General features: G+C 47.3%; 1 protein-coding gene across 2 annotated transcripts in view; it reads right to left on the bottom strand.

The window, feature by feature from the left end:
• Nucleotides 1–10736: 10736 nt before the first annotated feature.
• The window catches only part of NUP93 (nucleoporin 93), a 104800-nt gene continuing 88649 nt past the window's right edge, over nt 10737–26887 (bottom strand). For both annotated transcript variants that reach the window (XM_061138552.1, XM_061138553.1), the window contains 14 exons: nt 23813–23945; nt 22316–22473; nt 21114–21279; nt 20754–20847; nt 19787–19978; nt 19029–19155; nt 18837–18909; nt 18569–18613; nt 16831–16947; nt 15724–15842; nt 14889–15006; nt 14367–14450; nt 12623–12751; nt 10737–11007 (listed from right to left, as the gene is read on the bottom strand). In XM_061138552.1, coding sequence (XP_060994535.1) covers nt 10897–11007; nt 12623–12751; nt 14367–14450; nt 14889–15006; nt 15724–15842; nt 16831–16947; nt 18569–18613; nt 18837–18909; nt 19029–19155; nt 19787–19978; nt 20754–20847; nt 21114–21279; nt 22316–22473; nt 23813–23945 — 1666 coding nt within the window. In that variant the 3' untranslated portion in view covers nt 10737–10896. The remainder of the gene's footprint in view (nt 11008–12622; nt 12752–14366; nt 14451–14888; nt 15007–15723; nt 15843–16830; nt 16948–18568; nt 18614–18836; nt 18910–19028; nt 19156–19786; nt 19979–20753; nt 20848–21113; nt 21280–22315; nt 22474–23812; nt 23946–26887) is intronic.

Raw genomic sequence — 26887 nt, 5'->3', positions numbered from 1 at the left:
GGAGCTTCCTGGCAGCCAAGGCAAAAAGTAGAACTGTAATCAGTAGTCACTATCTGATAAAGAGTGAGATTTTATTTTCTCCCCTCTCTCTTTCCTCATAAAGAAAATAAATCTCCCTCAACCCATAATCCTGCCCCCTCACCACCCAAGCTTGGAAAAGCTCCCCAAATGAGGATGGCTTGAGCTCATTCCTGCTGCATCAACACAAACTGAAGCAGTGATTCTAATAGAAACGTGGTCCTGTAGTCACACGCATATGACCACTAGGTCTTCAACCCAATGACTGCCAATGTGCTCTCCAAGAGACCAATCCCATTGTTTCTCCTACCCAAAGCCTTTCACTTTTAAACACACCTTTAGTTTTTCTTACTTTCCTATAAACCTTTGCACCTTTCTTAAAAGCAATAGAGACCACCCATGGTCATTGTGCTCAATCTTGAATTCCATGGGTACATTTCTAATCAGAATCCTTTTCAATGGTGTCTTTTGAAGCCTAGGAGTCTCTGACTTGATCCTGGAGCTGGGACCAGGGGCCCTAGAATCATGGAACTGTTGTACAAGCTCAGCTTCCCCCACCTGCTCCCCCAAGCTGGGCCCAGCCGTAGACACATGGGGAGAGGGGGAAGGATAGGAGTCAAAGGAGGCCTGGACTACCTGGCTCTGCACCACGTACCTCACGACCTCAGGCCTGTGTGCCTTAGTTTCATCATCTGTCAAATGGATAACTCTTCTCATTCAATGAGTGTTTTGATGATCAAGAGAGGGAACTTGTGAAAGCAGCATTTCAGAAGACATTAATAAAGTTCTGCATATATATATATATATATATATATATATATATATATTCTGCCCCCCACCCCTCCTCCAGCTCTTTAGCTACAATAAAGGTGGGGGAAAACCAACTCACCTTTGACTATTTAAGGCAATGCTTTTTGGTAAGGGCAGGTGCTAAAATTTATTAACAAACAAAACAGGGCATTAGGAGGAGTTGGGGGGAAGAGGTGCTCAGGATCAGGCAGGAGGTGGAAACCCAAAGAGAGTTGGCTTTGGTGGTTTGCATTCATCAGAACTCAAGCTTCAACAGAGCAAACAGTCAGAGGAGCCTAGAAGCTCAGGGAAACTCCCCTGTCATCTTGTTGCCCCTTTACCAGAGACTTGAAATAAGCTACTGACCTCCTTAATATATATCCCAAAGGCTCTTCTGCGGGTGGTCATCCAGGGTTCAGAGGCAAAATCACACTTGCATCCAGGCTGGATCCAAGGGAGTCTGTTCTCCAGATGGGGTCCCTCAGGCCTGGTGCGAGTCCCCTGGGTATGGAGCCCCCCAGCAGGAAGTTTGAGGGCTGCATGTGGATCGGGCCTCGGGTCCTCACTCCCTGGAAGCTGAGTTAGCAGCAGCACTGAGCACATTGGAGAGGCGCCTAGTGAGCCTGGAAAGGCTAGTGCCCGCCAGAGGTGGACACGGGAGGCTGGGGGCAGGGGAGGGGGACACTGGGAAAGAGAACCCTGGATGAGGGCCCAGGGATTCAACCAGAGCTATCAGATGGTCTTTCACTTGTGATTTCCTGGGAAATGGGATACTGCTGTCCCCTCTGACCCTTTCACCCCAACCACCCCGCCTCCCCCCCCGCCCGCCCCCCCCCACAATGATGCACTTCAACTGGTGCCATTTTTAACTGATGAACCACCAACATCAAGAACCACTCTGGACAACTGGCTTTGACATTGCTGGGTACACAGTGGGCTAGCTGACCCAAAGGGCCCTAGGTATGGTACGTATTTTTCCTAACCAGTTAAAATTTTCATCTTCCTGTCTAGTGCATCTCTGACACACTACGACTTATTGATAGCCTTCCTTGAGGAGTGGGGAGGGGGAGTCCACATTTAGAGGGGCCCAGAGGCCTACTTCACTCCCTGCTTCCAGTCAGAACAAAGGTCTTGACCCTATTCTTGACTCAGGACATGAAAATCACCTGGGGAGCTTTAACAACCCAATCAGTGCCTGGGCCCCTCCACAGACCAGTTATGTCAGAAACTCAGGGGGCAGGGGCTTGGAAGTCAGTGTTTTTGAAAGCTCCCCAGGTGATTCTAATATGTAGCCAGGGCTGTGAATGGCAGTGCTGGGGCTGAAAGCCACAGAAAGTTGTGTTGACTAAGGCTGTGCACAGCACAAAATGTGGCTTTTCTTGATAAAGCTAATGCTTATTTAGGGTTTCTTAAAAATAATCTTTCATGTTGTAAAAGGATTTTAAAATGTTTCCTTTTCCTGGGTAGATTCATGAAGACATAAGTAGGCTATCAGCCCTTTGCTTGGGTTCATTGCTTAAGACCAACAGACAGATGTACAGTTACTGATCTGTACAGGTAAGTGTCCCCCTATCAGACTCCCTCATTGCTCTGCTTGATGTACCACACACCCCAGGTACAAACCTCACGTACTCACCTCTTGGACAAGGTGGGTGCCCCATAATCAGGCTTCTGCTCCGCCAGGAAGGGCTGAACATGAGGCGTGTGACCTCTGGTAGGTCTCCACCTGGCTTCAGAACCCCTCAAGTCCCCTGAGTCCTGCTGTTTCCCCAGTCAAGGTCACAGGCGAGATTAACAGTAGCGGGAGACGCCGGGGCCCCAGGGGGAGCTGGAGGGGAGCTCATTGTTACCATTCTGGGCTGGCAGGACGGCCACCCCCAACCGTGCCGTCCCACCCACAGCCCCCGCAGCTGTGGGTTTGGACCTTGGTCGTGCAGGGGGCTCCTGCATCCCCAAGCCACAGGCAACCCTGCCTCTGATCTTTAGCCCTTTCTTGTGGCATTTCCAAAAGGCTTCCTATCTTATTATGGTGTCTGTGTACACACACCTACCTCTCTTTCCCTAACCACAGCGTGAGATTATACAAGAGGGATTGCAAATCAGTCTCAAAAATCACCACATAGCTCTTAGCCCCAGGTCCCTTGTAGGTGCTGAAAGGCTTTAAGCTCTTCAGTTAGCGTAGGGTGGGGGTGGGGAGTGGGGGCAGAAGAGGCCCTTTTTATAGGAAGAGGCCCTTTGCTGTAGGTCTCACCTCAGTAAAAGGTAAGCTCCTTGAGGGCAGGGATGCCGACTCATCTCAGCTCTGTGTCTCCAGCACCTAGAATAATGCCTGAAACAGCACAGATGCTCAAACATTCGTTGAATTGCGTTATCCATTTAGCAGTCACTGAATCAATAGAAATCCCAAGTTGAACTTGACATGCTGAGGTCTGTCCCCTAGTAGCAAATTTTTGGCTTACTAATTTTAACCCTGTCTTCTTGCCAAAAAAAAAACCCAAAAAACTATCACCAGGGTGGGGGTAATTGATTCCACCCTGCACCCATGTGAAAAACCTGTTGTGAAGGGCAGAAGCCAAATGGTAGAGGAGCCCCAAGCTCCAGAGCCCCATCTAAACAAGGTTGGGGGCAGGGTGGCCAAAATTAACCTTGAGGCCCAGAGTGTGTCAGGCAGTAGGTCGGTGATTTCTGGAAATTAACTTCACCTTCTCATTAGCCTGATGGAATCGCAATTGGACCCCTGCTTTATACCTGAGCAATCTAGTTTGCAGCAGTCAACAATGTGCCCTCAGACACATGATTACCAGATTGTGAAAGGGGGACTTCAGCCCAACTTTCTGGCCACCTCCAAGATTTATGTCTCTTGAAAATGCTGGGTCTTGAGGCCTGGTGGGCTTGTTTCATCTAGGGCTCTGTGCTTGGAAAGCCTTCAAGCTCTGAACATCGGGCTGGCCCTGTAGGAGAGCGAGGCATCTGCAGTACCCGAGACTTGCCAGCCGACCTCCCCAAGGAAAAGGTCTTCCCAGCAACAGCAGCACTGCCGCACGCAGCTCCCAGCTCCGGCCTGGCTGCCCACCATCAGTCCTCCTAGTTCCCTCTGCTCCCCGGGGCTTCTATGGAACCCTGGGACCCCGCACCTGGGGTGACCAGTGGCCCTAACCTGGGCCTCTCTCCTCGCCACCTGGGTGGCTTCTGAAATATTTTAACTGAGGACTCCACCGAAAAGCCTCCAGTTCCGAGACCTGGGTGAACAGGGCTACACTTAACAGCGGTGGCCAGCTCTTCACCTGGCCCTGCGTCAGGAGGTGCTGCAGAGCCCAGAGGAGACCGCTGAGCCTCCACAGGGTCGGGGGCACTTGTATGAGGCCCAGATTTCAGGGCGACTCATCAGGAAGTGGCCTCCCCTCGGCCTCAGGGACCAGAACAAGCTGCGGGCCCCCAGGCAAAGGGAGTGGGCTGCAGCTCTTCCATGTGGCCCCTTCAAGGAGAGAACATTCCAGCCACAAGGCACCTGGAGCCGGTCTCTCCAGGGCTTCTCGTTAGGGCCAGGTGCCCCAGGTGGAGAGAGATGAAGACCCCCGACCTCCTCAGCCATTTGCACATCCCCAGACAGAAGCCCAGGCTCCAGACCCTGAAAACCCCTCCCAATCAGAAACACAGGCAGATATTGCTCAAGAAAGTGGGAGACACCTGTCCCACGACCAGGCCCAAGTCTCTCCCCTCACCAGACCCATCCTGCATCCCCTCCCCCAAGGCCAATAACTGGCTCTTGACCCCCATTTAAAATTCTTTCCACTGAGAACCCAACACCAATGGTCACAGACTTGCAGCAGCTCCCAGCCCCAGAATGCATGCCACACGCGGAGTTACCACCCATATGCTCTGGATGGTCTAGGTCCCACCACACTTCCAGCCTGACCCTCCTCAGACCCCTAGCCAGGGGACTGAACTCCAAAGCTGGTGGGGGGACAGCGAGACTTCGGAGCTGGGAGTCCTGTACTTACATAAACCCCTGAGGGCTTCGCAGACCCAGGGGCCCGGCAGGCCTCAGCCCTCCTTGCGGGGAGTGGAGGAGGGGCCTGGTGCTGTCACCCCAGAGACAGGGAAGAGGCACTTCGGCTGCCTTCTGAGGAGTCCCAGGCTGCGTCTCAGCTAAGGACCTTCCCAGGAAGGGAGCCTGAGAGCGGTTCCTGCTCCACTGAAGGACTGGGCAGAGGGGGCACTTGGGGAGAACATTCAGGAAATTTACTGGCTACAGACAGGGGTGGCGATGAAGGAACCATTCTAAACAGAGTAAATGCAGAAGTTACTGGAAGGAGCACGAGAACACATACACCGGCTCCCACCCTGTCCCTTCTCCCCACAAACACCACACAGAGCGACAGTGTCAGCAAAGCGAAAGGAGAAGAATCAGCCAACCAAACAAAGCAAAACATTCTCCCCCCGTGCATGTCTTATCAGTTACTGATCAAGTGAGCAAAGGCTGTACCTCGCCTCTTCGCGCCCTTTATAAAATACACATTGAAATTCCTGGCGGAAAAATACCCAGTAGAGGCGAGCAGCTGAAGTCAAGGGGGGCCCACACTCATCCGACTCAAGTCAGCTTGCCTGGCTCCTCAGAACTGAATTCTTGTTTCCGCCCTTTCTCAGGTGGTGCAGTGATAAAGAATCCGCCTGCCAATGCAGATGTTAGAGATGTGGGTTCGACCCCTGGGCCGGGAAGATCCCCTGGAGGAAATGGCAACCCACTCCAGTATTCTCGCCTGGAGAATCCCATGGTCAGAGGAGCCTGGTGGGCTACAGTCCACGGGGTCACAGAATTGGACAAGATTGAAGTGACCAAGCATGCATGCATGTCCTTTCTCAAGTGACTCAGCACGCCCTTTCTTAAGTAACTGTGTAGCTGTCATTTCCGCTGCCCACAGAGGAACAAACAGTGCAACAAATCAGGGCAATCCAGTTTAGCTGGAGAGCTCCTGGCAGCCTGTGCCCAGCCTGGAAGCCTCTGCACAGCAGATGCCAGCAGAGGCAAGCCTGAATCGGGTAGCCAGATAAAACTGGGACAAACTTAAAGAGTGAGAACTATTCGTTGTTTATCTGAAATTCAAATGTAACCAGGTGTCCTGTATTTTTATTGGCTAAATCTGGTGCGGATGAAGGGGCCTGCCTAGGCCGGCTCCACTGGGGCCACCCAAGAGGCTATGATGTGTGTTTCTCTGTTAGAAGTCCCCTCTGGGATCACAGGCTTTCCCACTTCCTGCTCAAACAGAAGCCACTGTCTGAGGCAACTCTTTCACCCTCCCCAAAATCTCAAGGACCCCAAAGGCAAAGGCAACAGAGAGGATAGATAGCGTGCCAATGTAGTGCTGGGTTTCTGCCCATCCCTCAACCTTTTTTAAGATTTGACCTTTACTGTTGTTAACAGTGAATCAAACGTCCACCCCCTTCTTCTCAACGTTTCCCTGCAGACTGTGCAGCTCCACAAGTTTCCTTCTTTGAAAGATCAGCCCTGGTCTCTCTGACCCCCAGGAGACACTCCCCTCTACCTTCTTTCAGGCTGAATGCCTATTAGAGGCCCCTGAGTCTGAATCCAGGCACGTGGAGCTGGGACAGAGGATGTGGGCAGGGGGCTGGTACAAGAGACGGAAGCAAAGAACCTGCTTGTTCAAATCTTTGCTAAACTAGGTGGGCTAGATTACCCAGAGAGGGCACATGGAAGCTATTTAAAAACAAAGTTACGACAAAAACATTTTCCTTTCCTGGGTGAGCAACTTAGAACCAACAGTATTTCCACTTAGGTGGTTCTGGCCAAAAAAAGAAAGATCGATCCCACTGAGACTTCTGAATGGATGGGGACTTGATTACCCTGGCCATTCCCAGCTCCCGAGCACAGCCTGGTATGTGCAGGACTGTATAGCTGAAAGGAACTAAGGCAGACACATCAATACACATCAATACATCTGTTTGGCCAGATCTACTATAGCCAGTCACAAGGCAAGAAGTACAGATCATTTGAAATTAATGTTCAAAACATTTTAGGTAGTGGTTTTAAGTTTTTTTCCACCAACCTTTTCAGTTAGAAACAAGCACTAAGAAGACAGATTCAGTTCCCTCCTGTCCCTGTCCTGTGAGGGATACCAGTATACTATGAAGCGGTCAGAAGATGGGCTGGAGGCAGATGATGTCTCAATTCCACCTAGAAGAACGAAGAATGGGGGACATCCGGGACCTCAGCACAGCCTCATTGCCTCATTTCCCTCCAGGGAGCTACATGATTTCTGTTTAACGAGTCACTGACTTCCTCCTGATATTCCTGAAAGGCAGGCACAAAAGTTTTTTTTTTACTGATACAAAACGAGCATCTTGAATGATACCATAAAGTGTGCATTTCCATTAGGAATTTTATAACATTTTTCCCAGTTTGCTGGACAGAAGGCTCAGTCTCCATGACTGACTGAAGCTAAGTGAGAGTCCAGTCAGGCTGGGGCCTGCCAGCACTTTGGCAAGCCTGGGACAATGCCCCAGTCTGGGGTTTTATGCAGTATTCCGCATGCTCAGTCACCTCCTGAGTGGTTTGATGTGAACTACCGAATGAGCTGGACAAACACTGTGATGCCTAACAGAGAAACATGGACTGTGGAGATCCATGTAAAGCAGCAGGGCACTGGCACATCTGCACGTAATGGCTTAATTGAATATTAATGCTTTGGCCCCATGAGTTCACTCAAACAGAGCAGGCAGGGGTGAGAATCCAAAGAGGAAACAGTCCACAATTTTTTTCCCTCTATATCAGCAACTGTGGGATTCTGCGGGAAAGTCTATGGTACTGTGCTTAAAGTAACCTAAACCCTAGACTTCAAGTCATTCATCAAAATAACAACAGGAGAGATGAAACCAAATGATTCACTCTGAGAGCACACTACTCCCACTCCAGTTTTCCCTTAGAAGTCAGGGGGCCAGCGCTGTTTAAAAAAAATAATCCAAGGAACAGAATCTTTGTAATTAAATCTTGAGGCCTCTGAAAAGGCCCTAGACCAAGTGAGTACTTCCCTTTGAGTGTCTCAGTGAGTTTATTATAAGCCATTTGGAGGCAGGCACTGACCCCATCAAGCTCCAAGTGGCCTTGATTTTGTTAGAAAGATTGGAATCTTATCTGGGGAAGATGACAGACTCCCAGGGCCACTTTCTCTGTTTCTCTAGATAAATGGTGAAATCACGGACCAGTATCAAGGGAGAGGATTTAGTTCCCTGACCGAGTGAGCTGAGGATGACTTTTAACCTAATAACCTGTCATAGGATCATGAATTCTGAGCATAAGCTGTAACCATGGGCACACGGTAACCTGTTGATGCTGTGGCCTTGCAAACTCAGCCTTGTGTCTCCTGCATCTCTGCATCCAGCTATATTTTACCACAGAATCAGTCAAAAGGACAAGCACCGGGGTTTGCTCCAGAAGCCTGGCCCTCCTGGAATAAACAGAGTTATCTTATTTCTCCTGTAAGTGTCTCTCGCTAGGCAGGCCCTCAAATGCCAATCAGGGACTGTGTTCCTCTCAATTCCACAGTTTCCCCATCAGGGCAGCTTTCCCTCCCTTCTGTCCAAAGATGGAGGACCTCACCCCTCTACGCAGGGCTCCTGTGCAGCTCCCCTGTTTGGAGCTGGCAGAACTGCATGACGCAAAGAAAGGCAAATCCACAATTAATTCTCATGATGAAAATGATGAACAAGAGAAGAACCAGGGAGTAAATACAAATTTAAACACCTTGTGCCTTCTGTCCTCGATGGCAATGTTACATTTCTATCTATAAGATCTAGCATTAAAAAAAAAAAAATCAGAACTCTTAAGTCACATTTATGAAAAGTCCTCAGAGAACTCTTTTAAGGCACTGTTAAAGCAAATTGTTTGCTTTGTTTAAAATACAAATCAATGCCTAGAAAGAGGGCACAACTTGCTAAATCAAGTCTCCTGCAGCGCCTGTCTTCTGAGACTTTCTCAGTAAAGCTCAACTGAAGGTGAATAGATGCCAGTCGAGGAGACAGACCCTCAAGCTACGTCCCTGATAGATATAATGGGATGCGACTGACACAGCAGATGGCCCCATTATCTACAGATGAGCCCTTTACTACAGGCAAAGGCAACAATTCGTATTTACAAGATTATGAGGGTAACCGTGCCCTGTGAGGAGAGTTTTCTCTCTAGAAGCAAAAGGTACGAGACTCTGGGGACCTTAACACTCTCCCCCGGGGAGAGCTGCTGCAGGAGCAGTCCATAAAACCAGCAGGGCCGACTGTACCCGATCCTGTAGCCCCGGCTGGCACATTCAGGAACACTCATCCTCCCGTCCTCTCCAGCTAAGCCCAAGGCCTCAGAAGAAACAGGGCCACCAATGGGGAACAACCTTGCTCAGGGACCACATACTGATGGTACTGATGCCCAGTGGAATGATACCCATAAGCTGACCTGGTCAACTGGCTTTATGAATGGAGACAGGGAGAGGAGGCTGTCCGAGGAGAGGAACCAACTAGTGGAGAAGAGAGAAGAGGTGCCAAGCAGCCGCCTCGCCGTGGAGCAGCCACAGAGGGAGAAACGGCCAGGTCTGCGCTGCCTTGAGCTCCAGCTGAGACCCCAACAATGTTCACTGATTAGACTATGGGTCTCCAGGACTATGTTTTCATCTCCAGGGGGATTTCAGCAGAACAGCAAACATTAATCCCAGCATCAGGGCAGATAATTTGGAGAATGGTCTTGGAGAAACACCAACAACCTTAGATATGCGGATGATAGCACTCTAATGGAAGAAAACAAAGAGGAACTAAAGAGCCTCTTGATGAAGGTGAAGGAAGAGAGTGAAAATGATTAAAACTAAATATTAAAAAAAAACTAAGATCATGGCATCCGGCCCCATTACTTCATGGCAAATAGAAGGGGAAAAGGTGGAAGCAGTGACAGATTTCCTCTTCTTGGGCTCTAAAGTCACTGCGGATGGTGACTGCAGTCATGAAATCAGAAGATGGCTGCTTCTTGGCAGGAAAGCAACAACAAACCTAGATAGTGTGCTGAAAAGCAGAGACATTACTTTGCCAATAAAGGGTTGTATAGTCAAGGCTGTGGTCTTCCCAGTGGTCACATATGGCTGTGAGACCTGGACCATAAGAAAGGCAGAGTACCAAAGAACTGATGCCTTCGAAATGTGGTGCTGGAGAAGAATCCTCAGAGTCCCTTGGACAGCAAGGAGATCAAACCAGTCAACTTAAAGGAAATCAACCCTGAATACTCATTGGAAGGACTGATGCTGAAGCTGAAATTCCAGTATTTTGGTCATCTGATGTGAACAGCCAACCCATTGGAAAAGTCCCTGATGCTGGGAAAGACTGAGGGCAGCAGAAGAGGAGGGTCAGATAAGAAGGCTGGATGGCATCACTGATGCAATGGACACGAACCTGGGCAAACTGTGGGATATGGTGAGGGAGGCCTGGTGTGCTGCAGTCCATGGGGTCACAAAGAGCCAGACATGACTGAGTGGCTGACAAACAACAACAACTTGGGCCTCAAGGCACGCCCTGGGGAGGTAAGAGGGAGGAGGATGTGGAGTGCCTGGTGTTTCACACACAAATCTTAACTCACCCAACGCTGAGGCTGGCTCTCACATGCAAATAAAAATGTGAAAAGCTAACTGTGACCCTGTTATAGGGAACATTATATCTAAATAAAAGCAACTCCCAAAGGCTTCATTTCCTCGCTCACTTTGGGTCAATTTTTAATCATATCAGGTCAACTTTAACCAGCTCCTGGATGCCTATACAAGGCTGTCATCTTCTGGCCCAAGCACTAGTGAAGACAATTCCTCTCACACAAATAAAAGTTTCAACAAAATTCCAAAGGGGGGGCGGGGCGGGGGGAAACAGTGAAAATAAAAGAATGTGAAAAAAAATACAAATCAAAGAAATTTATTGGTGTTGACAAAAATACATAATACAGAAAAATGAAACAAAACAAACACAACAGAAACGAAACCAGAAACCAGCCCCCACCCTGGAGGGCCCCGAGGTACCGACAGCAAGCAGCCCCGAGAGCCCCTCAGAATATCACACTTAATTCATGAGGACCTCCATCTGCACCAGCCTCGCGTTGGTATCCCCAGATGTCCTGTAGGGTATCATCCCAGCAAAGGTGATCAGGGCTCGGGCTTGGCTGCGGAGTTGCTGAGAGAAAGGGGAAGAAGAGAAGGAACCCAGTTAAGTTTTGGGTCAGAGCTCTGTCCTGGGAACCAGCACTCCATCCTTCCGTTTTCTCCCCTCGGTGGTGTCATGACAGACTCCCAATGGGTGGATGACCGTCTTGCCCTCCACTTTCACGTTCCTCCAGGGTGGTGCAGAGCAAGCAAAGATGGGCCGCCGGGCCCCCAGTTGCAAAGCCCGTTTACTCAGCAGAAGACGGATGGGTCTGCCAGGCAAGCCGCCCCATTTGAGCAGCCGCTGACCTGGCTCTGTGCTTCAGACGGTCTGCTCCACTTTTTGGAACCTCTCCCTCCCCTGACTGGTGAGGACCTGAGGTTCTAGGACCCCCAGGAAGCACCTGCACTGCCTAAGTGCAGCCCATTCCAGATCTTTCCCTCTCCTGCGTCTTCCCCTTTCCTTCTTTTCACTCCTTTCATTTCTCTCTTCCTAATGGAAATGAGTAGCCCTCTTTTCTCAGGCAACAATATTTATGAGATTCCTGGATTGCTCCAGGAGGGAAAAAGGTTTTAACTCAGGTGTTTTCAATATTAGAAACAATAACCTTCACTCTGATTTCCAAGTGATAAATCACTGAATAAAGAAAAATGAAATCTCAGAGAACAGCTCAGGTTGCCCATATTGAGGTGTGCTGGATGCTTACAGAAGGAAGGAAACCAAAGCTGGGATAGAAAGGGTGGTGGGGGTGGGTGGGTGGTCTACACATTTTCTGGACTAGTAACGAGACTTTATAGGAAAATTCACGGGTCACTTACTAGGTCTCTTAAGAACCATTCAAGAAGAAAGCTGAAAGGCAGGTGCCTTTTCCCTGATATGTGAGGTAAACTGGCAAGTCTAAGGCGGAGGTTCTGACAATGGTAGGACCTGTGGGGGTCATGGCTGAGAGAGCCCACAGACATCCTTGGAGGCAGAAGATAGATTTTCAAGGCCCTCGTTTCTTGATTGCCAAAACCAGGTATGGCTATTACACACCATACTGAGAGCCTCATCAAACATTAAGTGGAAATGTTAAAGGAAAGGTAATTCTAAAATACCACCAGTTTTAATGTTTCAAAGGGTCAAACACATTTCCCTTTTTGTCAAATCAACTGTACAGCACATGCTGTTTGGGTCCAAGGGTTCTATCTGCCTGGACTCCGTGTGACCCAGGTAATGCTGGAGGCCCCACAGGCAGTAGAAGGGGTACTGGCCCCGGTGTCAGACAGACCTGGCTTCCAGACACAGCAACTGTTAACCAGAAGAACAGTTTTCATGGAAGTGCTGAACTGAGACTCATAAAATGACTGTATATTTTAGAGTGGGCAGGAATTCTTATGGAATCAATATAAACTAGCATTTTGATTGATTTTTTAAGACCGGATATTCACTGACTTGGCACATCATTATTTTTTAGCTTGAGAAGAGGAGCAACCCCATTAATGTTCAGTTTCTTCTGGAAGCCCTCAACATAAACTTTACCCAGATGCCAGGTAGTAAAGAAACAAGCACTTTAGGTCATGAGCGGTGGTCTCATGAGGAGCAATCGAAGGCAAACCAGAAAGGTGGTTCTCAGCGATGGCTGTGGCCAACGCTGGGATCTTACAGAATCACGGTCCTCGATGACTCGCTGAGGCCTGGATGCCGAGGATGGACTTGTCCCCTTGAGCCTCTTAAACTGTGTGAACAAGATGTTCATGGTGGCGAGAAGCACTTCTGAGAGGTTGTGCCTGATCTGCAGAGAGAGACACAATGAAGTAAGAAGAAAGCACCCAGCCCTGGGGCTAAAGACGGGCTGGGGGAGCGGGGACTAGTGCTCCGGGAAGGCCGGGCCACGCCACACCCCACAGTTGCCAGCTGGTGTACTACACAGCCCCCAGGAAGGAGTGGATGGCACTGGAATGTCAAGCGTGAAAGCAAAGCCCAGGCAACGCTGTTCAGAAGGTCAGATCGGTCATTCTTCTGCTCTTTTTTAAAATATTTATTTGGCTGCACTGGATCTTGGTTGCAGCACTTGAGGTCTTTTAGTTGCAGCATGAGCACTCTTAATTGCAGCATGTGGGATCTAGCTCCCCAGCCAGGGATCGAACTCTGGACCCCCTGCATTGGGAGCATGGAGTCTCAGCCACTGGACCACCAAGGAAGTCTCCTCTGCTCCCTTCTTGATGCAGGGAAGTGAGCAGAGAGCACGTCGACTACGTCTGGCTAGCAGAGGGATTAGCAGAAGTCTGCATCTGAACATCAGGAGGTAGGGATGCACACGCTGGCCCTTCAGTCCCCATCACTGCCCACAGCCTCAGACCCACCAGACTGTCTCCCTGGGACCTGCACAGCCTGAGCAGAGTCCTTGAGAGTGTCTACAAGGACAGGCCCTGGTACCATGTTTTAGTCTACAAAACAACGGATGATGTAAGCAGGGGTCGGCAAGAAACAACAAAAGGAGGAGTAGCTAGGGGCAGAATTTTAGTAGGTGTGAAGGGAAGGTTGGCAAGAGGCAAGACCTCTTAGCTGTCTATACCATAGGAGGCAGCCACCCCACGTGTGGAAGCTGGCCTTCTTTCTTCCTCTAGAACGGACACATATTTCCATAAAAGGAATGTGTTCACCGAGTAATGCTTTTAAATTGAAACACTATTAGGAACATCCTGGGACCAGGCAGCTGGTTCTAGAGAAGAGTCTTACTCTAGCCACACACAAGAATAAGCAGGGGAGTTCTGGGCTGCAGGCTTAGATCAGAGAAACCAGAATTTCTAGGCCTTGGCATGAGGATTTTTTTTTAAAGGTCTCCTAGCAATTCCAGTGTGCAGCCTAGTTGAGCAGCCTTGGGCTAGGCAGTGGCAACATGCTAGAAACCCTGCAGAGAGAGAAGCTCTTCGGTTCTAAGGCTGATAACTGAGACCATGGTCACTGCACCTGCTTCTTGAGACAAAACTTCTCTGCTTCTTCAGAGAAGGGAAAGAAGGAAGTGGATCACAATGCATGTTTCATGCACCCGAAGGAATTACTTAATATGAGAGTTAAGCACTGATACACCCTCTAGAACAAGTAGATAATAAACAATTAAGCCAGATTTCACAGAATCAGTAAGAAACCTTTTTCTCCCAAGAATATGTCTGATCACTAGAGTGGGTGTATTTTCCAAGTCAGGAATTCAGACAATAATCTGATGGGTATACGTGTACTCACAGGAAAAACCAGCCCAGGATTCCTGAAACTGGACTCGTCTTAGAAAATTCAGTCTGGATGGTGACTGTACTAGACTCTTAAGAATTACTGGTTACATTAAAACAAAAGCTTTCAGTAGAAGTGAGGAAAAAAGAATTTTGTAATTCAGGAAGAGAAGGACTCACCTCATCACTGAAATTTCTGAAGGCAGCCACTCTCTCTTCCACACTTTCCTGATTCAGGGGCACCAGCTTCAAGCGATCAATTATCTGTTTAAAACAAAGGCCATCAGCCCCATATGATACAATCATCACAGTCATTCCATCGCTTCAAACACATGTCAGCATCTAACATGTTCATAGGTGGCTTCTTAGTAGGAAATTCTACTCCCCTTGTTCAAAGGCTTTGATTCCAACTTGCTGACTGACTCAATTCCTATTCTCGTTTTCCAAGGCAGTTTTTATTCAGAGACTTCAAATTATTTTGAGAAATCCCTGTTTTTAGATTAAAGAAGAAAGGAAAGGAAAAAAGAGAAAAAAAAGAACAACATAGAAATCCCTTTTAAATTGCCAGGATCTTACTTGTCCTCCTTCACTTAACAGGCATACTGGTGACATTTCCTTTGTTTTAAATGAATCCCACAAAATGTTTTGATTTTTCAAGGGCATAAATTAACCAGTACTTCAAACACCCCTCCTGAAACTTACATCAAAGGCTCTGTCAATATGCCCACTGTGATACTCGTCAAAAAAGGTAATCAAGTCCAACAGAAGATAGAATGTGGAGTCCACAAATTTATTTGCACTGATTCCCTGGGCCCTATACCTGAAGGACAAAAAAGAGGGAAGGGAGGCAGGGGTATATTAGGAATTTCTGTGCAATCTGTAACTTGAGGACAACATCTAAAAAATGTTAAAACCTCTTAGGGTCTCTAGATGAGGTGAACTAAGGAGTGGAAAACAGTGTCTCTTTTGTAATGGCCAAGCATTTGATGGTGGATTTGACAGAGATCCACCTATAAACGTTCTGTATGAAGCCCAGCTCTCCAGCTTTGGATGCCATCTCAGCAGGCACCCTGACCCAGTTCTCAGGCGGATCTGGAGAGGGCACAAAAAGTAATGACTGCTCCCCAGCCAGGGCGTCACACTGGTTGGAGTACAGCTCCACTCACTCATGGGGAGGAGGGGAGATTCTGAAACACTGGCCACTACACCTTGAGGAACCCCCCATCTACCCATCCATCCATCACTAGCTCCATTACCAAATCCCTTTGAGATGGCTGCTAATGGCGCAGAGATGAGTATAATGCCTAGAACTAAACTGCAGGCTTAGAATGCTGAGATATTCTTACATCCCCTTCTTTTTGAAAAAAATGTTTACCAAGTGACAGCTGGTTATGATGGGAATAAGAACTCTCAAAACTGTCAGCGCTGGTGGGACGGTGGAGCCCCTCTTGGGGACTGTGTGATGTTACAGTGAAGCTGACGACACACCTGGGTGGGTGCTGAGAGCCCGGGGCCCCGGGAGCTGCTTCGGCCTTACCGTTCCGCGATGGAGAGGGCCATGTTCTTTAGCCGCTCCTTGTTGGACTGCGGCGCGCTGATCTGGGGCACAACGGGGCTAAGCAGTTTGTTCATCAGCTCCAGCACCTTGTCAGCGTTCTGTCCAGTTTTTTGAAATTAAAGAAGGAATTCATTAAAAATAATCAATAAGAAGAAAAAAGCTAAATCACCAAGACAAAAGAGGGAACTCTTTGTTCTGGATCTTGACCTGGGTGGTGATGACACAGACATATACCTGTGGAAAATCCATCAAGCTGTTATGTATGCTGAGTATCTACACCTTTTTCTATTTTTTCATAAGACCTCAGTCTCAAAGAGGGCTTTCCTGATGGCTCAGCGGTAAAGAATCTGCTGCAATGCAAGAGACCTGGGTTCTATCTCTGGGTGGGAAAGATCCCCTGGAGAAGGAAATGGCAAGCCAGTCCAGTATTCTGGCCTAGAGAACTTCATGGACAGAGGAGCCTGGTGGGCTACAGTCCATGGGGTCACAAAGAGTCAGACATGATTGAGCAACTAACACTTTCACTTTACTTTAAGTCTCAAAATATTTTTAAATTAAAAAAATGAATTATAATCCTCTTTTTGCCCACTTCTCTCAGGTGATAAAAGGAGAGAATGCAGTCTTCTCCAGGCTATGCAGTTACTAGTATCCCCCAAATGTTCTAATGCAGAACTAACTCCAGGGCTCTCAGCACGCCTTGGCTGTGGTTTTGTTCCCAAACATCCATCCATCCCCAGTGGGTCTGCCGCTGCTTGGAGGGTGAGCACCAGGCAATTTCACCAGCAGCTTCACTGTCCAAGCATGATGGAGGTTTATTCTGCTGCCAAGTGAGACTACAGCTCAATGCCTGCAGGACAGCCTTTCAATATATCATGCTCTCGTCTGGCCATAAGCACCTTATGGGCAGAAATAATTCTGTAAAATGGGAATTTCACCCTGCCCGGATCATTAACTGCCTAAGCATTAGGAGACAATGCCTCAGCAGACAGAGGGGTACAATAACAGCACCGTTGAAATGGTTGTGCTTTTAACGCAGCAAGGCTGACAGATCTATTAGGTGCAGAGGCAAGAAAAGGACACATTTACCTTGGCAAGGTCGTAAAGCTTTGCTGCTTCTTCAAATAGTCCTTTATTTTCTGCCACAGAAGCAACTTTGTTGATAATAGGCTTCGTGTCACTGGTAAACTTATCTATGACTCCAGGCTGACAAGACAAATTATGGAAGGGAGGAAGAGAGAAACAGGGGGACAAAGCTGTCATTTTAAACACAGAGAAGCAATCAGGGATCTGAAAACTAACTGAAAATGCTTGCTCTGGGCAATGCATATATTTTCATCAGGCAGACTCTGGCTTTCCTGAAGATATAAGGGCCTATTAAACATATGAAAAGGACCAAGATGAGTATCCATGAAGAGGCAGATTCACAGGCAGCCCAGAGGAGTCAGCAGTTAAGACTCCATGCTTCCTCATTTTCCAAAATGATCTAGCGAGTACGTGAAATCATCAATGATTTTAATTTTGCAGATGACCCTAGTGGAGGCAAAAAAATCAGGAGGCTCAGAGAAAATATCTGAAAGATTTTGGATCTGCTTTATAAGACAGACAGCAAAAGAAACCCAGTCCTGAAAAAAATACACAGCAAGTGGTGCCAGGATACTAAAAACAACAAAAAAATCTGCATCATCACTCAACAGCAACCAAATGGTCAAGAGAGTATGAGACAGGCCTTAGGTAACACAGGGAGAGAGGACAGACTCTGCAACATCTGACTGGCTGCCTGATTCTTCACCAGCCTTGGACCAAGTCAGGCAACCAACCTTCTCTGCCACTCTGGCAGCACAGGAGGTGAGTGAAGAGCATGGGCTCTGCAATCAAGAAGGACTGGGTTCCAATTCCAGCTCACTTTCTTACTAGTTGTGTGACCTTGAAGACAAAAATTAACCTCTCTCGTCTCTACTTCCTCCCTTGAAAAACAGGTAACCGTTCCGACTCTGTTGGGTTCTTGTGACCATTAGGTGAGAACATATGCATCGAGCATTCAGCACAGGACCTGGCAGTTGTCACTGCTCCATAGGCATGGCCATCATCACATCGTCACCAGCACTGCCACTGGTCTTCCTGAGCTAGATGGTGTAAGCAAGTGTGAGCTCATTTCACAATTTCTGGGTCTAAAACCATCCATTTTTGTAAGCAGGGAAAGTAAGTCCCTGAGAGAGGCACAAGGAGCCCTGAGGGGGATCAGGAGGAGCCTCCACGCCAGGGCCTCTGCCCCATCCACATGGCCCCGAGTGGGGTCAGGAGGGGCCTCCACACCAGGGTCCCTGCCCTTCCACACGGCCCAGTAGCCATGATGGGTCTCAGGGAATCACTGAGGCTCATGGGAGCAGCTGCCTCTCTGGGGTCAGTGCAGAGTTCTGAGCCCTTGAAAACTACCTTTGGAGAGAGGTCAAGTGCATCTCTAATTTCCCATCTGGGGAGAATACGCGTAGTAATGAATTTCTTTCTTGCATATTTTCTGAGCCAAGAATGGCAGAAATGTAGCCTTCTCAGGTGAAAAAATGGCAGGTGTAAACAGATGAGTATTCTGAACATAATTTAAAAAGCTATCTCACCACAGATTTACATATTTCAAGGAGAAATGTAAATGTGTCTAACATCAAGGTCATCACTTGGGACCTGTAATTTTCATTTTTTGTTTTTTAAGCAACTTCATTCAGATCTGCATCTTTAGTACCTTGCATCCTAAAACCTAACTGTATTTTTTTGGACAATTGTAAATCCCCACCTGCAAACTAACACATCTCCAGGGGTGTCTTTAACCCACCTTTCTGCTTCCATCATTCTCCAGTTTCCCAAGAATCATATCGAACTGCAGAGACAAAAAATGTTTACCCAGTTTACTGGAAGAGGATATACACATAACCCACAATTCCTTGCAGATGAGAGAGGGCGAGGGGAGGTGGAGGAAGTCTCGAGGACACTGGGATTGAACCAACATTTTTAGAAACCAAAGAATACTCTAAAGCTCCCCACAACCCACACTGAGGTGATCAGCATGAGAACCTGTATACTGGGAAGGTTAGGAGATATACCTCTCGACTTTCTATCACCAGCTCGCTCACACAGCGCAGAAACATGTTTTCTCCTTGACTATCCTTCTCATCCCTAGGAGGAGACAAAAACACACTGATTTCTGAAGGTGCGACTTTAAGGCCTCTAATCATCATTCTCATAATGGCAGAAACCAAAATCAGCTGAAGTTAATGGTCAAAAGCCAGTCTCACCTGAGGAAGTAAAAGTACTGGAGGGCCTCTCTCGGGTCCGTGGACTCAAACTTCCGGGTGTAGAGCATGAGCAGCCGCACAAAGTTCAGCCTCCGCATGCAGGGAGGGTCGCCAGGCTCATGGCTGACTGCATGGGGAGGCGGGTACAGAACTGGTCACAACCACACAACCAGGAACTATGGGAACCAAGCCCAAAGACCCAGTGGCACCTACTCCTGCAGCCCAGCCAACATCTGGCAGTGTGAGCTCAGCCCAGGCCCTTCACCACCGCCCTCAAGTTCAGCCCAAGCACAGAGTGGAGAAAATGGCATTTGTAGTGAATCACTAGCATGTTGGTCTCTGAGTGAAGAGGGGGCAACAACCGACCATTACAGCATGTGCTCCGGGAGGGGCGGGGGATCTGCTGCGCTACTCAGGAAACTGCAGCCGCTCGGGCACGTGTCTTCTCTCCCTCCTGACTGCCGCCCCACGCTGGCAGGCATGTCTGATGGCTGGCTGGGCCTTCCAGTGACTCCAATTAGAGCCCCAGTGGGAACCAGTCTCACTAGGTTTGTATATTGAACTCCCCAGGGATCTGAATGGAGGATGGAGAGGCAAGACCCCTCACACTGATCATCCCAGAAGCCCAACTGTCTACAACACTCCAAAAACGATTGGCTCTGTCTGCCTGGATCCTTGTTGGTCCCAGTTCTGCGACCACTGCCACCCGATGGGGAATGTGTTATGTTGTGGAGGTGTGAGGGCCAACAAATACTCACGGAGCTGCGCACTCTGTCCTGAGGATTTTAAAAGCAGCTTCAGCTCAAAGAGCACCAGCGCCACGTGGACGGCATGGCAGCGCAGCCGCTCCATGCGGAAGAGAAAGGCAATGGCGGCTTCAAACTGCGCTGTCAGGAACAGCACTTGGAAATAGAGGAAGGGCTGCTGGTTGACCGTGAAGTGGGACTCGCCTGAGGGAGAGGAGGGATAGTTGACTCAGAAGAAGTGAGTCCAAAGGAGCAGCTGACTGGCAGCCCTGAGTGCTTAAAGGGTGGGATGAAAGCACCAGCCTGAGCAGGAATGGACTTGGGGGCTCTGGACACAGTGGACGCCACTCCAGCTTCGCCCTGCTTCCACAGCCTCCTGACCTCCCAACACAATTGGAGCCTCGGGGGCCTGTGTTGTAAAACCTGGACTTCTTGCATTAGGTGGGAGAGAAACAGAGAGTAGGACCTTAGAACAGAATGCAAAAGGGTCTGTTTATCTCCTCTGTCCTGATGAATCACTCAGTAAGGAGAGGAATGATTTCCAAGCTGCAGTTCCCTCAGGTTCATGGCATTTAACATTGCTGACCACCAGTGGGAACTTCTTTTCTTCCCAGAATTTTTAAACAGTGAGAGAAAGAAAAAAAGAAAAACTATTTCTCTCTGTATTCAGATGTAGTCATTTCGAGATCTCTGAGGGAGCAGCAGCCAAGTCCTCTTATGTCTCTCTCTGAGCCAGTGTCTACCAGAGCTGTTCAAAGAACTGTCAGTGACTGTGTAAGCCACATCCACTACTCAAGGCCATGGGTGCAGCCGCTACTCGCATCTGAAATAATTGCTTTGTTGTGCTGTGTTTTGAAGGTTTATGGGGTTTTGAAGGAGAGATAGAGTTCAGAGATGAAGGATTTTCCCAGAAAGAAGCTAACCAGTGACGTTAGGTGGAAGACAGAGAGAGAAGGCATTTATGCTCAGGGGATCTTACCATAGTCTTCCAACAGCTGTTTCTGGAACTGAGACAGAGTGAGCCTGTCCTGTGGGGAGCTGGTGCCATCGTCATCAAAACACACCTGGTTCAACTAAACCCCCAAGAGAAACACAGGCATTGGTACCAATTACCTTCTGGGCCAGGAGTGAACTTAGAGCTGTTTGAGTTCAAGGCTCAAGGCTGTGCTAATGGCCGTGTTACTGGCTGGGAATACCGCACAATGAAAGCTGGGCCAGGAGGCAGAAAAACCACGGGTGCAGTCACCTTCCTGGCATCCTACACTAAGCAGTGCAAACTGTGCGCAGTGTGAGCAGGGGGAGGGGCAAATGCCCTGCTGGGCAAGGGGAGCACGCCTGCCTTTAGCCATAGGTAGTCCTCGGTTTTGTCGGCCACCTCGCTCTGGTTGTCCGTGACGTCGCATCTGCCAATGATACAGTACACGGCCCGTTTGTAGGGGTCCGTGTTGTTTCTGAGGGCCCTGCGATAATGCAGTCGCAGCTTGTTTTCCGTAGCTGGGGACAATCTGAAGACACAAGGGAACAGACACAGGCTGAAGATCCTCAAGGGCACCTGAAAGCACCCAGGGTCCAACCACACAACAAAGTTATGAAGCTTCCCTCCGTGAAGGGGAACAGACACTGTCCCACCCACATCCCCGGGGACCATCACTTTAACCTGACTTGCAGCTCCCAGGACCTGTGTCTCTGCCTGCTGGCTTCCTCCAGTAGTGACCTTCAGGGTAGAAAGTCTGGGGAACTGACCCCCCAGCAGCCTCCAAACAGTGATGAACAAGACGAGTCAGTCCTTTAACTGCCTCAGCCCCCTCTGGCCTCTCCACTCCCTTAACCCTGTGACATCACCTCCCAAATAAACTCCCTGCACTCAAATCCTTGCCTCAGGGTCCCCTTCTGGGGAACCCAGGACACGGTCCCTACTTTACACTCTGATATGAGCAAGACAGGACTTATGGTTTAACACACTCTCTGGACATGGACACTGCCAAAAAAGTAACCCTGGTTTTCCACATGCATAACTGGGGTAACTACCGCTATTTCTTCTACATAAATGCACATATATTTAAACTAGGTTTGAATATGAATTTAAGTCCAACTACATTAACAAAAACCAAAGAAACACTAATGCTTTGCAGTTCCTTAATGTAAGAGGAAAAGAAACAAAAAACAAAAAACAACTTAGTGAAATAATTCAATGGTTATCTCTCAAGTCTGCTAATGTCTAATTCTGGCCTTTGAGCTATGAAGTGCATGACAACATATTTTCATATGCTTTTCTGGATCAACCAGAAAAGCACGAAGAGTGAACAAGTGAAGCGTAATACAATAGTTTCATTTTATAAAGCATTTCTTAAGTGCCTAGGACTTTGTAAGTCTAGACATTAGTGTCAGAGTGGGGCTCTTCAGTTCTTTGTGCTTTCCAAAATTCATTTTTTTCCCAAGCAGAAACTTATTTCTTACAAGCGTGCACAAGGAAAAGAGAGCAAGGCCACCCCGTTGATCCCCACGTGGCTTCTTCTGGACTCGGCACCTCTTTCACCGTACCTTCTGTCCTTGCTGTTCATGTACTCCTGGAACCAAGTTTTGAACTCTCCCAGCTGGTGCTGGGCTCGGTTGACCACCTGTGAAGCGGCAAGCAGGTCTCCGCAGCGCATGCAGTAATAAATTAACGCCCACACAGGATGGCCTTCCACCTCTCCATCCTAAAAAAGGAAAGGTGCTCAAGTAGACAGGCAAACAAAAGCTAACTGATGGCTTTCAATGTGCTGGTCCCCAGCTAAGCCTCTTCTTGTATTAAGTCACTCAATCTCACAACTCCACTAGATAGGGACCCTGAATGGCTTCCTCCTCTCTGTTTTACAAACCAGGAAACTGAGGCATGGGGTTGTCAAATATTTTTCCATGGCAAGCTGGTAAGCGCCAGTCTAGCCTAGAGCCTTTCCTCTACAGCACCATGTGTCCCACATGACTCAAAGCCAGCCAGTGGGTTCTCCATGGACCCCTGGATTCACAGCGAAGTGGTGACATGTTCTTCTGTGATGATTTACAGACATGCACTCTTGCCACCCCAACAAGTAAGGGCTAAAGACATTCACTTACCAATAAGAGGCTATCATCATATTAAGAGTTTCACTGTGCTTGGCACTGGGGATCTAGGAAAGCAGATCTGATCCTACCCTCTGGGCAACAGAGCATGTCTCCTAAAAGTGGCTGTGTCCTCAGACTGTGCAGCAGCCCTGTGGTTATTCCTCCCTCTGCTCCTCCTAGACTCCTCCAGAAATGTGGACTGCAGACTTTCCTTCTTGGCCCTTCCACCCTCCCCTCAGCAGGACTCTTTCTAAAACTCAGACCTGATTGTGTCACTTCCCCACTTAAACCCCTATGAGCTGTTTGCACCTTAAGTGCTTGGCCTGATGCTCCCCAAGCTGGCCCCACCCTGACACACACCCAATAGGCCAAGTGCTCTAGCCTGCCTGGACGTGTTTGTTCTCAATGTTCCCTCCTCCTCAAAAACCCTATCCGAGACCGCTGGCTGGCGAGCTCCTACTCTTCAGGCACTAGTGTGGGCCTCACTTCCCGCAGGAAGCCAGCCTCCTGTGTATTCCACCACCCTCGGTACAAAGATCTGGTTCAACACTCTGCACACAGCATGTATCTGACTGTTAACTGGACTGTGAACTGAGAAGAAAGGCACTTTCTAGGAAACACATCTAACTGTTCTGCCAGCTATTTGAGCCAGCAATCTCAGAAGTCATCCCTGACTCTGTGGCTCACACCATAGCCAAATTCTTCCAGTCCTAATGGGTCTACCTTCATAACATGTCCAGAAATCAATGACATCATCCCCCTGCACCCTCCTCCTCCACCATCACCCCCTGGACTCCTGAGCCATCAGCCTTCCCAGGTCTCCTAGGTTCTCTTCCCGCCCTCTCTGGTCTCTTCTTCATATAGCAGTTTCCACACATAACCTCATTTCAGCTGAAAATGCCTATCTGAGAGACTGATCTGGAGGAGTAACTTATCACATAAAGGTGCTAGTACCTGAAGTCCAGGCAAGGGAGCTGGAAGTTTAATATTCAGGAAACTTCGAACCAACTGGTAAGTCCCTGGCACTCCGCCCAGCTGGGCCTGATGCAAGTTTCCAAAGACAGTCACAAGGGTGTAATTCTTATAACTGGAAAAAATTTGAAGGCACAAAAAAGGGAGGGGGGTTTGAAAACACATATTACACGTATCTGTGTCCATACCCACAACATTAGACCGTGAACTCCACATGGCAGGGCCTGGACTTCAACTGAACACAGAAGAGGAAACAGAAGTGCATGCTTAATGAAGCAAGCTACATTATTGATTCAGCGGGCGGTGGATCTCTGTGAAGATTTCTCATCACTGTGGATACTCAAAAGAATCCCTAGAACCACAGAATTGTGTATTTCAAATGCAGAAAGGGCTGCCGTGCAGAAAAATAAGTGCTCTGCCTCACAGCCTAATGCTCTAGTGGGATCTTCTGAAACTTTTTATTTTGTGAAAAATTTTAAACCTACAAAAAATTAAAGAATAGTTTGACGAGTGCTCATATGCCCTTTACTTATATTCATCAATTGTTAATATTTACATGCATGCTCTTCTCTCTCTCATACATACATTTTATCTGAACCATTTGAAAGTGTTATAGAAATACAGAAATCAGGGGCCACCTCATCTCTAAATATTTTACCATGTACTTCCTAATTAGGACATTCTCCTACCTAACCTCAATACTATCATCATATCAAGAAATTTAACATTAATGTACTGTTATTGTCTAAAATATAACACATATTCACATTTCTTAATAATGTCGTTTATAGTTTTTTTCTTTTTTTAATCCAGGAGCCAATCCAGGGAATGAATGAAATTTAGTTGTCATGTCACTTCCATTTCCCTTAATCCAGGATAATTCTACTACGTTTTTTTCCATGACACTGACCTTTTGAGAAGAATCTGGGCTAGCTAGCTGGTACAATGCCCCACAGGCTGAACAGCTTCAGATGACCTGGCCCAGGTCCGGTTTCTTGCTGATGCTGCTACTGCCACAGTGAGGCAGGTAATACCATTTTGCCCCGTTCTTGGTAACATTTAATTTGATCACTTGGTTAAAGATGTGGTCTACCAGATTTCACTGCTGAAGCACCTCCTTTCCCCTCTGAAATTAGTAAGTACTCTGTGGGGTACCACTTGGAGGTCATGTGAAAATTCTGTTCACCAATAATCTTTCACCCCATAGTTTCCACTGATGGTCTTTGCTGAACGCACTGTCACACTGGTGGCTGCACACGATTTTCTATCATTCCCTGTTTATTTTCTAGCATGCTTCTTAAAATCCTTTACAGCATTTTAAATTGTTTTCATATTAAGTGGTTTGAGTTACAGATACTCAAAAATGGGGTCAATATAGTGAAAAACGTTCAGGTTCTTTCATACGCACTAAAATGTTCAACATCGGATTAAGTAAAATAGCAGACGAGAGACAGACACAAACATACATACCTCTCAGAGAAAAACACCTAAACATCAATTACAGAAGACAGACTCATCAGAAAATGATGTAGTTTCAAAAAAAAAGATACTGACAAGAAATTTTACAAGCAAACTATATATAAAACCATACATTGTACACATTGGGATCATAAGCTGTGTAAAAGATAAATATCAAACAAAATATTCATATATCCCAAAAAGGCGGTGGCGGGTGGGTGTAGAGGTGGCAGTAAGGAAGCACAACAAGGCACCAGGAGCCCCTGCATGCTCCTTTTTTCAGGTCCTCTTTTTGGCATGTTTCAAAATTTCTATAATAATCATGTAGTATTTTTATGATGAAAAATAAACATAATTTGATTTAACAAATACGAGTTCTCTATCACTGGAAGTATTTAAAAGCAGAAGTTGGCAAGGGATTAGAGAAGAGCCCCGTAGCAACCGGTACAAACAACTCTTCCAACCTGAATGAAGACAACCCACGTGCTGGAAAGGGCCTCAGCTGAGGAAACAGCCTCAATTCCCTGAGAGCTAAGAAACGCTACCTTGCTTCAAATTTGAAATACTCAAAAAATAATTTGGGACCAGACCTGCTTTGCCATCTGGTGTATTACATCACTTGAAATACTGCATGTTGGGACTTCCCTGGTGGTCCAGTGGTTAAGACTTTGCCTTCCAATGCAGTGGGTGCAGGATCAATCCCTGCTTGGGGAGCTAAGACCCCACATGCTTCAAGGCCAACACATCAAAACATAAAATAGAGGCAATGCTGTAACAAATTCAATAAAGATGTTTAAAATGGTCCACATCAAAAAAACTTAAAAAAAAGAAAAAAGAAATACTGTATGTTATACTCTCAGTGGATTAGCACCAGCAAAAATATTTTTTAAGTGAGTACAGTTATCTGAAATATTCCCTTTATCAAAAGGGACAGCAAATACTTAAAAAGATGCCGAGAGAGATGCTGTTAGATTAAAAAAGAAAATAAGCATACAATAGTTGTGCACAGGAAACTCCCGAATAGCTCCAAGTGCTGCTAAAGGAATTAATGGAACAAGACCATTCTAAAAAACCTAAATGAAAAGAATAATAAAAGAAATGGGACGGCTTAGATATAAAAAACCCCAAACTGCAACCTGGTACCTCTGATGAAGTCAAGCACCAACACTGAGGATTAGCTTTACTGAAGAAAAAGCAGTCATATACTTATATCCATTAAAAAAAAAAACCCTAATATTTTTTATACACTGTGGGAAATTTTTTGACTCATATTTTGCTAACTTGTAGCAAATAAATACCACTATATATATTAGGTTTTTCATGGCTGAAGACTTACAAAACTTACATTATAAAAATTGAGTGAAAGCCTGACACAATACTTTATGAACTCTTTGCGCCTGTGCCAGAAGAAATGAAAGACCATTTGGAGTTTCAGATTTTTCTTAACAAAAGAATGGAGGCTAGTAAGTTTAACACATCTGATGGTGTTATCTTGTGTAGCTACTCAATATTAATTCAGTATTTGGTATAAAAACCTGCTCTCTCTCTGCCGTACCAAGTCTTGCATTACCCTGACTCCCTAATGACAAGGACTGTTTT

The sequence above is a fragment of the Dama dama genome, chromosome 4 (assembly GCF_033118175.1).
Source record: "Dama dama isolate Ldn47 chromosome 4, ASM3311817v1, whole genome shotgun sequence".
NCBI classification, from domain to species: Eukaryota; Metazoa; Chordata; class Mammalia; order Artiodactyla; family Cervidae; genus Dama; species Dama dama.
This window is presented reverse-complemented; position numbering and strand designations above follow the sequence as displayed.